General features: G+C 41.0%; 1 protein-coding gene across 1 annotated transcript in view; it reads left to right on the plus strand.

Moving 5' to 3' along the window:
• Positions 1-13,243, plus strand: part of ttc6 (tetratricopeptide repeat domain 6) — a 212,846-nt gene that overhangs the window by 170,908 nt on the left and 28,695 nt on the right. Inside the window, exons 26-29 of the mRNA XM_043698490.1 lie at positions 4,062-4,135; positions 7,321-7,531; positions 9,716-9,868; positions 13,048-13,218. Coding sequence (XP_043554425.1) covers positions 4,062-4,135; positions 7,321-7,531; positions 9,716-9,868; positions 13,048-13,218 — 609 coding nt within the window. The remainder of the gene's footprint in view (positions 1-4,061; positions 4,136-7,320; positions 7,532-9,715; positions 9,869-13,047; positions 13,219-13,243) is intronic.

The raw sequence follows: 13,243 nt of genomic DNA on the forward strand, positions 1-13,243 counted from the left end.
AGGTCGGTGCGCCAAACTACTACCACGCCTCCCTTGTCTGCCGGTTTGATAGTGAGGTTGGGGTTGGAATGGAGGGAGTGGAGGGCTGCACGTTCCGAGGGTGAGAGGTTGGAGTGGGTGAGAGGGGTGGAGAGGTTGAGGCGGTTAATGTCGCGGCGGCAGTTGGCTATGAAGAGATCGAGGGCAGGTAAGAGGCCAGCACGGGGTGTCTAGGTGGATGGGGTGTGTTGGAGGCAGGAGAAGGGGTCATCAGAGGGTGGGCGAGAATCCTGGTTGAAGTAGTAGGCGCGGAGGCGAAGGTGGCGTAATTAATGGTAGTTAGGCTCAAATATCATATCATACCAATCAATTTCCTCACCTACCATCCTTTGCACTTACATCCTCCATACCAAATCACAGAAGGGGTCATCAGAGGGTGGGCGAGAATCCTGGTTGAAGTAGTAGGCGCGGAGGCGAAGGTGGCGTAATTAATGGTAGTTAGGCTCAAATATCATATCATACCAATCAATTTCCTCACCTACCATCCTTTGCACTTACATCCTCCATACCAAATCACCTATCCACTGTGGCAGACCACAAGACCCATGCTGACAGGAAATTAAATAATGTTTTAGTGTACTGAAAACAACAAATGCTGGAGATCACAGTGGGTCAGTTAGCAATCATGGAGAGAGAACAAGCTAATATTTCAAGTTTAGGTGACTCTTCATTAGAGCTGGTGAAGTGTGGAGCATTTATACTATAGTTTCCATGTCCAAAACAGCGTTGTTGACATTACTTGCTTCGTCCATGATTGTGGTTTTCCACTCATTGTGGTTGACAGGGCCTTCAACCCCATCTGACCTGTCCCTTCCCATCACTCACAGCAGTGTGATTGGGCCCCCCTTGTCCTCCAGCCTTCGCATTCAAAATGTTCATTCTTCACCATTTCAGACAACTCCAGCAGAATGTCATCACTAAACACATCTTCCCGTCACTCCCCCATTTGCGTTTCGCAGAGACTGTTCCCTCTGGGACACCCTAGTCCATTTCACCACCACCAACACCAGCCTGTCTCCCTACGGCACCTCCCCATGTAACCACAAAAGGTGCAACACCTGCCCCTTCATGTCCTCTCTGTTCACCATCCAAGGGCCTAAACTGACTTTCCAAGTGAGGCAGCATTTCTCCTGTACCTCCTCCAGTCTTGTGTATTGTATTCACTGCACTCCATGTGGCCTACTGTACATTGGAGAAACCAAACACAGATTGGTGACCGCTTTGTGGAACACCTCTGGTCTGTGTGCAAGCATGACCCCGACCTTACTGTAGCCGGCCATTTTAACACAGTGTCCTGCTCGCACGGCCACATTGTCTGTCCTCAGCGTGCTGCAGCCAGTGAATCACAGCGCAAACTAGAGGAGCAACATTTCAACTTCAGATTAGGCACTTTACAACTTTCTGGACTTAATATTGAGTTCAACATCTTTAAATTGTGAATTATTTCTTCCCTTCATTTTAGCATGTTATCACGTCCTCCCCACCAGTTCCTGTCCTTTCATGTCGGCAGGAGATGTACCATTGTTTTGTCATTCTCACATGCTAATCACTTAATCTGAGCTGTCAACATCTTTTCTCCACTAGCACTCTACACCGACAACCTCCATAATGTTCCCTCCCCGCCCCCCCACCCCCGCTATGCATAAACACTGTCCCTTCCACACTTCACTTCAGCTCTGATGAAGAGTCATCTAGACTTGAAACGTTAGTTGCTGTCTCTTCATGGATGCTTATTGACCTGCTGTGATTTCCAGCATTTGTCGTTTTCACTAGATTCCAACATCTGCAGTAATTTGTTCCTAACGTTGTTAGTGTATACTGATTAATTGACTGTTTAAAGGAAAACATTTATTGATTTTTTTAAAACAATCCTCAATCCCTACATATATTCTGCTTATAATAATCAGTTCTTTCTTTAAAAAACAAACCGTTGTATTCATAGCCGTACATTGAAGACTGTTGACTAGGTGCATTTAATCAAATAGAGAACATAAATGCACACATCCCATCATGACGCTAGGTTGTGAAATCAATAATGCAGTACAAATCCTAGGTTTGTCTTCAAGCTTATGTCAATGGAGTACAATAGAAATCATGTTTGCTTTAATTTGAAGGCAGCTGGTTTCTTTTATTTTAAACACTAAGTAATTTAAATGCCTTGACAACTTGACAGATTTCAAATTTTTACATTGCTTTCATGTGTTCATATTTACATGTAATGAGTGCACAGGATACTTCACCTCTCCCCAAAAGTGTCCTGACTTATGAGGGCCCCTTCCAAAAGGTATTCTACCTCTCCAAAGAACTCCAGTAAATTGAAATCTTCTTTAGTTTAAAGCCACAAGACATGTTTTGGACATCCGGCTTGTGAAAATTGTATCTGACTGAGATAACTGCACTTTCACATGTGCACAAAAACAAAAAACAGTGATTGCTGCAGATCTGGCAGCATCTATGGAAAAAGGAGGGGTGATCTTTTTGAACCTAACATGACTAACACAACAGAAGCTAACATAAGAGAGTTGGCAGTTCATGTTACGGTTGTATAAGACTTTGGTTTGACCACATTTGGAATACTGCATACAGTTCTGGTCGCCACAATGCTAAAAGGATGTGGATGTTTTGGAGAGGGTGCAGAGGAGGTTCACCAGGATGTTGCCTGATATGGAGGGTGGTAGCTATGAGGAGAAGTTGAGTAGATTAGGATTGTTTTCATTGAAAAGAAGGAAGTTGAGGGGTGACCTGATTGAGGCCTACAAAATCATGAGAGGTGTAGACAGGGTGGATAGCAAGAAACCTTTTCCCAGAGTAGAGGACTCAATTACTAGGGATCGTGAGTTCAAAGTGAGAAGGGAAAAGTTTACGGGAGATACATGTGGAAAGCTCTTCACGCATAGGATGGTAGGTGCATGGATTGCGTTGCCAGTGGAGGTGGTAGGGGTGGGAACGATAGCATCATTTAAGATGTATCTAGACAGGTACATGAATGGGCAGGGAGCAACTGGATACAGATCCTTAGAAAATAGACGATAGATTTCGATAGAGGATATGGATTGGCACAGGCTTGGAGGACCGAAGGCCCTGTTCCTGTGCTGTAATGCTCTTTGTTCTTTGTCTCCTAAGAACTCTTCTTTGTGTAGTTGTTTCTGTCAACAGGTGTGTGCAAATTACAACCCACCCTTCTTTCTCTCCCATGCCCCTCACACCAATGGAAATGGTGGGTGCTTGTTTTGGGTTGGTCTTCCTGAATCACGGCTTTGGTGTCATTTTGAGTAAGCTGCGATCTCGCTGCTGCTTTGAGAGAGTTCATACCCAAGTTGTAATGAAATAGCTGGGAAGGGCAAGAGTCAATGCCAAGTTCCTGAGAACACTTCCAGCTGTCACTTGCTTCCATTCACATCCCTTTATGAGTAAAGGTATAATTCTGCACTTCTGATTTACCTCATCCCTCTCAATTTCCCCTCCCTCAATGGCTTCTCCAGACCTATCTCAGACTGCTGTTGGAAATTTATACCCTTTTTTATAACAAACTGGCTGAGCCTTGCAGTTTAATGATTTAATTTAAACGGGACTGAAGGCCAATATAGAGTGTGCCTCAGTGTCCGACGTGTGTGTGTAACAAAAAGGATAATGTTTCAATGTATAAATAAGTGTGATCACATCAAGACAATACTTGGTTATTTTATATAGTTTAGCACATTAGTTGAGTAATGTTTAGTTGCTTTGATTTTAATTTATTTGTTTTGTAAAACTTTATATCTTATTGCAGGAATCCTGTAAGTTCATTATTGGAAATTCCAATTTTCAGTCCTGACAAAGTTCATGACAATATTTTTATATTGTTGTCAGTTATCCCAAGTTATTTGTAATTAGATGAACAAATATAAACAAGTCTATAATTTTGTCCAATGAAAGCAACAGACTGCCCAACAGCTCATTTTAATGAGGAGTTATCCTTTATTTCTGAATTGTATTCAGTCAGTTGACTACAACATTAATGACTTTGTGCTTTTCACTTGCAGGACTTTAAAGCAGCAAATGCAGCAGAACCAGAAAATGCTTACATTCATCATGCTGTAGCTATCTGCTGTCATAAGTAAGTCATAAGAGAAAACGTTAAACAGCTATTTGTGACATTTCTGAGATTTGCAAAATTAATAGTATGAGCTTGGGACAACCCACTGGAAACTGAGGAAAATACCAAGAATTTGTCTAACTGTGTAGTATGTATCAAGAATGTGAAAATGTTTGCCCCCCCCCAAAAAGCAGAAAAAAACTTACTTTCCCTACAAGCTGAATATTGGTGAAAGACAGAATGTCTTGCTTATTTTGGTGATTTGCTGGTGTTCTGTAACATAGCCATTCAAGGAGACTGGACCTTGAAAAGGATGAGTCCTCAAAGAACAGTTTATGGGGAGAAAAGGATTAATTTCAAATTCATTCCCTAACTTTTTCCAAACATACAATCTCATTCCCACTATCGAGTTTTGAAAATCAGCCAAACCTCATTGATGACCCCAATAACTTTATACTGAATATTACTACAGAATACATTTTAATTCAATCTTAATTTCCATTCAAGGAACATTAGACATTTTGTTTCTAACAGATGACACTTATTGAATACACTGGGAGTTGAAAAGGCCCTTAATGTGATCACATTGTGTTATGGTATTCAGCTACCACCAGAGATGCAACTGAAGGCAGAATTGAGGAGTTGCAGGGGCAATGGAGGAGAAACAGAACTATTAGCAGGTTGTTGGTTTCCAGACACCATTCTGGACTGGTCCACTTTGTTGGGGTAGAGTTGGTGATGGTGGTGATCTGCAGCACTCTGATCCATTAAGTAGGCTACCTGACAAGATTGATGAGTTTATGAAGGGCATGTCCTGATTTTCGTGGATGTGCATAAGCTCATGGGATAGAAAACTGAATGGATATACTTGGATGTATTAATTGGTTAGAAGTAGTCCTTCCATTCATAGACCAGACATTTGGCCTTCAAGAGCTACCAGGAGACATAATGACCAGCTTCACTGCTGGGACAACAGACAGTCCTGTGGAGAGGAAGAGGTAGGTTCCCAATTACAAGTTGGTCATGAGGACTCACTGCTACCAGACTAGCAGAACCTGTGAGGGAGTAGAGCAGCCAGGATTGAAAAAATAAGGAGAGAAGGGTAATCATGGAGCATAAAGCCATGATTTGAGTAGAGGACCTCAAATTGACATACCATGGGGTTTTTCAAGTTGTGACTGGATTGATTGGCTGGTTCCCTATGAATGTCTTGAACTCTTTGATGATTTTCTGTGTACTACATAACATAGCCCTTCAAGAGGGCTGGACCTTGAAGACGATGAGGCCCTTAAAAGGTGACAGTTTACTGAAGGAAAAGGATGAGCAAGACTTAGAAGAGTAAAAGGAAACGGAGAGTGAAAATTCAGAACATAGAGGCAGCCTGTCTCCACAGAGATGTGGCCAGGTTTTACACAGGACTCAAGGATTTGTTCAGGTTGCTGTAAACACAGGGATCACCAGGCCCAGCCACAATGAGTGATTCCTACTGACTCTCAAGGAATGGCATGTGTGGAATTTACTGTGTGCTGCCACTGCCAACACTTCCATTGAAATTGGGGAGCAGCTTGCAGCATGTATAATCCTATTAACATTGAAGGATGGACATCTACCCAAAGATTTCACAACTGTTAACGAAGCCTTGCTCTCCATGGTCACTTTGTGCCTCTTGCCTTATTAACACAGGGGAGCTCAAGACTTGACTTCAAATGTTAATATTAACATGCTACTCAGAACAGTGCAGAGTTACAGAAAGACACGGCAGTGATCAACCTGACATGGTAGCCTCCACTCGAAGGAGGTAGAAGCAGCTTTCTCACTTGTCTGTTCTCAGTAGTTCTCACCACAAAGCTACCAGTGATAGCATTTCATTGCAGGCATAGCTGTTGCCATTTGGCCTTGCTGCATAGATGCTCCTTCAGTAGAGGAGCCAGTGAAGCCCAGGATGAGGATAGAGCTGGGCATACATATTCACAGACTGTGAAATACTATTTGGACATTCTTGGGATGGATAAGGGTTTTAGCGTGCGATTTCTTAGAAACTAAACTCAACAGTTTAATGTGTGCTGCAAGTCACCTACTTAGTTCTGAAAGTGAATTGACATCAGAGAAACAGCCAAACAAAACTTACAGAGGAGGTAAGAGATAGCATTTATTAGCTTAATTACCAAAACACACAAAAAAATTGGCTTTGAGAGCATTGGAGACCCCTATATGAATGCTTACCCGGCAACCTTCTCCCCATTTAAGAGTTCTACAGATCCTGGAGTCAAAAAGGAAAACAGCCAAAAGCAAGTAAACTATTCTGAAAGCCTGTTCTCAGTAGAAATCCATGGGAAGCTGATAGAATTTCCAAATCCAGTATTTCAGTCAACCTGGTAAGACCCAAAATAATGGACTGTGACCAGATCTGAAACTTCAATCCAAGTTGGTTGGAAACAGAGCTGGATGTCTATCATCACTATACAATTGGCAATGATTCAGCATCATTGGATGTGATGAGAGTGGACAGGATGTGATGGAACTTCTATCGTTTCTTTAGTCTGGACTTTTGGCCCAGACAGACAGATTATGTTTTCCTTCTTTTATCCTCTCTCATTTGTGAGAAGAGAGTTAAAAGTGTAAAGGCACCTTCAGATTAGATTACTTACAGTGTGGAAACAGGCCCTTTGGCCCAACAAGTCCACACCGACCCACCAAAGCGCAACCCACCCAGACCCATTCTCCTACATTTACCCCTTTACCTAACACTATGGGCAATTTAGCATGGCTAATTCACCTAACCTGCACATTTTTGAACTGTGGGAGGAAACCAGAGCACCCGGAGAGTGTGCAAACTCCACACAGTCAGTCGCCTGAGGCAGGAATTGAACCCAAGTCTCTGGCGCTGTGAGGCAGCAGTGCTAACCACTGTGCCACCCACTTTTTGTGGAAATGAAATACAGACAGTTGTTATAAGTAAACTGATCACAACCACATTATGCTGCCTGGGCAAAATGAAAATCTAGCTCCGTATCCAATACAAAAAGGTAGAAAGCCTTGATTATGGCTGTGTGGTATTAACTAAGAATTAAAAGCCTTCTGTTTTTGGAATAAAGATTTAAAGTGCTACTCAATTTAACAAGTTCATTGAATCCTTAAGTATAAATAATAGAATGTATCAGATTACAAAGAATGAGCAATGTTTTATTATTTGCTTTGTGTTTAAGACTTCAATATTTAGAAGATGCTGTAAACAGTTTCAGTCAAGCATTGAAATTGGACCCATTTTTTGTGGACGCATATAATGGACGTGGAAACGTGTACATGGATTCTGCTCACACAGCTGGAATAAAGCAAGCACAAAAAGATTTTGTGCAAGCACTTCATTTAAATCCCAAATGTGTGAAAGCTAGACTCAACCTAGGATACAACTTTCAGGTAAGGAGGTTCTTGGTGATTTATTATTTAAATATTAATGTTCTAAAGTTGTATTTAAGTAACATTTTCTAGAACTCCATTATTGCATTTACAAAGCAACTTTGCATATTTTTCAGAGAGGTATGAAGAAATATATAGATGTTAAATGAAGATAGGAGATATGGGGAGGGGGGGGGGGTTTGTCAACAAAAGATAATCAAAGTGGTGAGTTTTAAAAGGAGAGTGTAAAAGTGGAAGAGAGGCCAAGAGGCATAAAATTCAAAAGAACTCTTCAGTGTGAAATTTAAGTGTCGTAAAGTAAAAAGATGGGATGCCTTTCGAAAGATTGTAGCTGGAAGGAAGATTGCAGAGATTGTAATGAGGTTGCTTTTAAATCTTCCTGTTGAAGTAAAAATTTACTCAACATTTCCAGATCAGATTGTGAACATTGCAAAAGATTTGTGTTTCACACAATGACTACTATTACCTTGGTGAAAGCAATAAATTAAAAATTGCAAAGATATTGACATGACTTTGATATCCGAGAGAAAGGATTTGCTAAACCAATTATGAATTGCTAAGAAAACAATTTAGTACTGTAGAGTCATAGAGATGTCCAGCACGGAAACAGACCATTCGGTCCAACTCGTTCATGCTGACCAGATATCCCAACCCAATCTATCCCACCTGCCAACACCTGGTCCATATCCCTCAAACCCTTCCTATTCAAATACTCATCCAGATGCCTTTTAAATGTTGCAATTGTACTAGCCTCCACCACTTCCTCTGGCAGCTTAATCCATATACATACCACCCACTGCATGAAAATGTTTCCCCTTACGTCTCTTTTGTTTCTTTTCCCTCCCACCCTAAACCTATGCCCTCTAGTTCTGGACACACCCACCAGGGAGAAAAAACCTTGTCTATTTATCGTATCCCCCTCATGATTTTATAAACCTCTAAAATGATCACTGCTCAGCCTCCTACACTCCAGGGAAAACAGCCCCAGCCTATTCAACCTCTCCCTATTGCTCAAATCCTCCAACCCTGGCAACATCCTTCTAAATCTTTTCTGAACCCTCTCAAGCTTCAGAACATCCCTTCAATAGGAAAGATGACCAGAATTGCACGCAATATTCCAAAAGTGGCCTAACCAATGTCCTGTACAGCCACAACATGACCTCCCAACTCCTGTACTCAATACTCTGACCAATAAAGGAAAGCATGCGAAACCCCTTCTTCACTATCCTACCTACCTGCAGCTCCAGTTTCAAGGAGCTATGAACCAGCACTCCAAGATTTCTTTGTTCAATAACACTCCCTAGGACCTTACCATTAAGTGTATAAGTCCTGCTAAAATTTGATTTCCCAAAATGCAGCACCTCGCATTTATCTAAATTAAACTCCATCTGCCACTTCTCAGCCCATTGGCCCATCTAACCAAGATCCTGTTGTAATCTGACGTAACCTTCTTCGCTGTCCACTACACCTCCAATTTTGGTGTCATCTGCAAACTTATTAACTATATCTCTTATGCTCACATCCAAATCATTTATATAAATAACGAAATGTAGTGGACCCAGCACCGATCCTTGTGGCACTCCAATGGTCACAGTCCTCCAGTCTGAAAAACAACCCTCCACCACCAACCTCTTGTCTTCTACCTTTGAGCCAGCTCTGTACCCAAATGGCTAGTTCTCCCTGTATTCCATAAGATCTAACCTTGCTGACCAGTCTTCCATGGGGAACCTTGTTGAACACCTTACTGACGTCCATATAGATCACATCTACCGCTCTGCCCTTATCAATCCTCTTTGTTAATTCTTCAAAAAACTCAATCAAGTTTGTGAGAAATGATTTCCTATGCACAAAGCCATGTTGACAATCCCTAATCAGTCCTTGCCTTTCCAAATACATGTGCATCCTGTCCCTCAGGATTCCCTCCAATAACTTGCCCACCACCGATGTCAGGCTCACTGGTCTATAGTTCCCTGGCTTGTCCTTTGTTTTACATTTATAGATGTTCCAAAATGAGAAGTTACACCTTACGATTTCTAATTTCACTTCCATGTGCAAATGCAATTTTAAAATACCTCAACTCTAAACAAAACACTCAAATATATAACAAATACAAATTGAAAATCAATGTTTTTTTATTTTTAAGATGGTGATTGCCTTAAATGAAGTTAAACTTTTCCCTTTCAGGTTCTGGGAAAATTTCAGAAAGCGTGGAATCAGTTTACAATTACAATTGATATTGATCCAATGTTTCATGATGCTTATGAAGGTCGAGCAGTGATTAATCTACAAATGAACAATACGTTTGCAGCATTTCAGGACATCAATGCTGCATTGAAGGTAGACATAAGAATATTGCTTGAAGACACACATCTCCAATATAGCACAATTTGAAAAGGATGATTTTTCAAAGGGAATTTTGCATTAAATTGTTGGAGTCTGTTAAGGAAGTTTTAACAAAATAAATTTAGAAAAGCACAGTATAATTAGAATAAGTCAGCATGATTTTATGTAAGGGAAATCCTGTTCAATAAGTAAAGAGTTCTTTTTTGAGGATGTAATGAATAGCGTTGATCGAAGGGAACCAGTAGCTGTCGCATAGTTAGATATCCAAAAGACATTCTATAGAAGTGTCACACATAACAGAAGAGCTCATGGAATTGAGTGTGATGATATTATATCTAGATAAAGAATGGGAATAAATTGGGCATTTTCAAGTTGGCAGGCTGTGACTGGTGTGGTGCTGCAAAGATCAGTTTGAGATCTCAAAAACCTAAATCTTACACTATTGAGTCATAAATTAATCACCCTGTCTCTTTGGAGACTCTCTCGGACTCTGAGTGAAGACATTTCTCCTCATTCCTTCTTTTCCTCCACCAGTGAGCTGTCCTTTTCAATGACCTCACCAATGTAAGGCTCACATCCTTGAGCATTATGGAGAGCAGAGCAGATCATCACAATTGCAGAGTTCCTAATAGGAAGGTATTGCAGCCAGCATCTGAGCAGTTCTTACACCTGACCCAGTGCTTTCAGACCAATCAGTTGTGAATCTGATTTGTTGCCCAGCCTTAGTGAAGAGGGTATCTGTCACATGGGTTATATTCATAGAATATTGATAGAGTCCCTACAGTGTGGAAACAGGCCATTAGGCCTAACAAGTCCACACCAATGATCAAGAGCACCCATCCAGACCCATTCCACTAACCTATTACTCTACGTTTACCCCTGAATAATGCACTTAACACACACATCGCCGAACACTATGGGCAATTTAACTTGGCCAATTCACCTAACCTGCACATCTTTGGATTGTGGGAGGAAACCAGAATACCTCGAGAAAACCCACGCAGACACAGGGAGAATGTGCAAACTCCACACAGACAGTTGCCCAACGCTGGAATTGAACACGTGTCCCTGGCACTGTGAGGCAGCAGTGCTAACCATTGAGCCATTGTGCTGCCCATTGTGTCAGTGGTGGGGGGAGGTGGATGGTTGGATGGAGGCAGCACAGTTTTATATATAAAATTAGTGTACTGTTGCTTGCAAGATGCCGCAGAGATTCACACTCGTAAGGACACAGATGTTTGTGACCATTTGCTTAGAGTCCGTTTCCTTCACCATTTGCTTAGAGTCCATTTTCTTCATCCTTACACAATTCTCCTCTGTAAATTAGATTGCATGCTGGGGATAATTTGCCATTCTTCATATCTCTTGCCCCTCTTCTGACTTTCTGATGCCCAACTGTCTGCTCTCCTTCTACCAATCACCATGGATTTCTGAGGCAAAAGCACCTATTTCCAGCTGCAGGCTTCCTCATACTTAGATGTAGCTAAAACACCCTGGCTTTGACACCTGGTCTGAAATAGATAGTGCAGGCTGCCTATGGAAAACTCAAACCTGAGACGGGCCTTTAACAAGCCCTTAATGTCCCGTTTAAATGATCACATTTGCATGCCTCCTATCCACATCGCTGGAATCCAGACCTTTTTTCTGCATTTAGCCCAAGGCAGTCAGGAGCTAAGTGATCCTGGAGGAACCCAAACCAACCCAAACCTCAGTGAACATATTATTTCTTTGTAAGTGTTACCCGATAGCACCAACGATCCCTTCCATTTCTTTGCTGATGATGGAGAGTATACTGAGATGACAATAAGTTGGGTTGGATCTGTCCTGCTCTTTGTCCATAAGGTTTACCTGGACAATCTTCCACATCGCCAGGTAGATGTCAGTGTGGGACACGAGACATCCAGATGCATGATGCCATTGTCATTTTTCTCAAGTGCACACCTCCATTCTCATCAGACACAGACCCAAAAATCTAAGTCTGTCTTAACTGCAGAACTAATTAATACTTATTTAATTGATCAGTAAAGAGGATATCTCTGTGCACGTTGGCCCAAGTGTGGTTGGATCCACCACCACAAAGCAGTGTAAGAATGTAAACAATCCAAGTATCCACATACATTATCAGAGACTGCATTGGGATACTACTGCAATTTTGATAGGACAGAAATAAAGAATCAGAACAGCTGCCCAGAGATTAGGGGCTACAGGAAGTAAACCATATAAATTGGAAAAGTATCACTTACTAAAGTTTATTACAATATTTAAAATAGGCATGCACGTTTGAAGGAAATAAATTTTTGCTGCAAAGAAGGTTACTCTAACAATTCTGTCACAGAAGAGGTGGGATGGTTAACACTGGTTGCAATATAGAGCAGAATGTATGTGTCCTACACCTGCACACATACACACACAACATGGGTGCTGGGGAATAAATAAACACTACCTTTGTTAGGTGGTAGTGTGGGGATTAAAGAGAAAACAAAAACCAGGAGATTAGAACCTCCTAAAAAAAAAAGAGCAGGATGCACAGACTTTGAGTAAGATACTATTGCAATATTACAAAACAGGAACGCATTAAGATTCTTGTTGCATGCAAATCAAATTAATTGGTTTGTCATTGACATGATCTGTGGGATTACCTAATACTAAAGGTAACTGTTGATGTATTGATGTTGCTTATATCCAATTAGTTTCCTGCTTCAGCAAACGGGTTGTTTTTACTCTTTCACATTTATATCTGAAGCAATTGGTTTTTATTCATTCTGAATTAATATATTGTTGCTGCAGTTTCAACTAACTGTTTAGTTTCTTGGAGAAAAATTTGCTTTTTTAGAAAATAAAGGGGAGAAAGGAGTCTGTATAATTGTGCTAATCACTTACATCACTACTGTTACACTAACAATTTTCTTCTTCTTTGTATTGCATAATTGAATATAGAACCTTGGGTCAGTTCAGCTCTACATGTTAGCCAATCAAAGCACAAATAAAGGCTTGGGCAGCTAATTCATTACTGACCATTAGTAAATATTGGACCTTATTTGGTTTGCTTCTCAAAGATGTAGGGCACCCAATTTTGCTAAGTGTTGTAGCTATACTACTAATTATCATTAATACAAAAAATATCATGCTGAATAAATTAGCACTGTAAAATAAGCATATCTTATTTCTTACAGATCTGTAAATCTGCAAAGTTGTTTACAAACCGTGGAGTGATCAACCAGTTCACAGGAGATCTAACCAATGCTATGAGAGACTATCAGAAAGCTGTATCTCTCGATCCCACCTATTCACTGGCTTATTTTAATGCAGCCAACCTTTACTTTTGCAACAGACAATTTGCACAGGTACTGCACTTTCCCCCCACAATAT

Source organism: Chiloscyllium plagiosum, chromosome 10 (genome assembly GCF_004010195.1).
Source record: "Chiloscyllium plagiosum isolate BGI_BamShark_2017 chromosome 10, ASM401019v2, whole genome shotgun sequence".
Lineage (NCBI taxonomy): Eukaryota > Metazoa > Chordata > Chondrichthyes > Orectolobiformes > Hemiscylliidae > Chiloscyllium > Chiloscyllium plagiosum.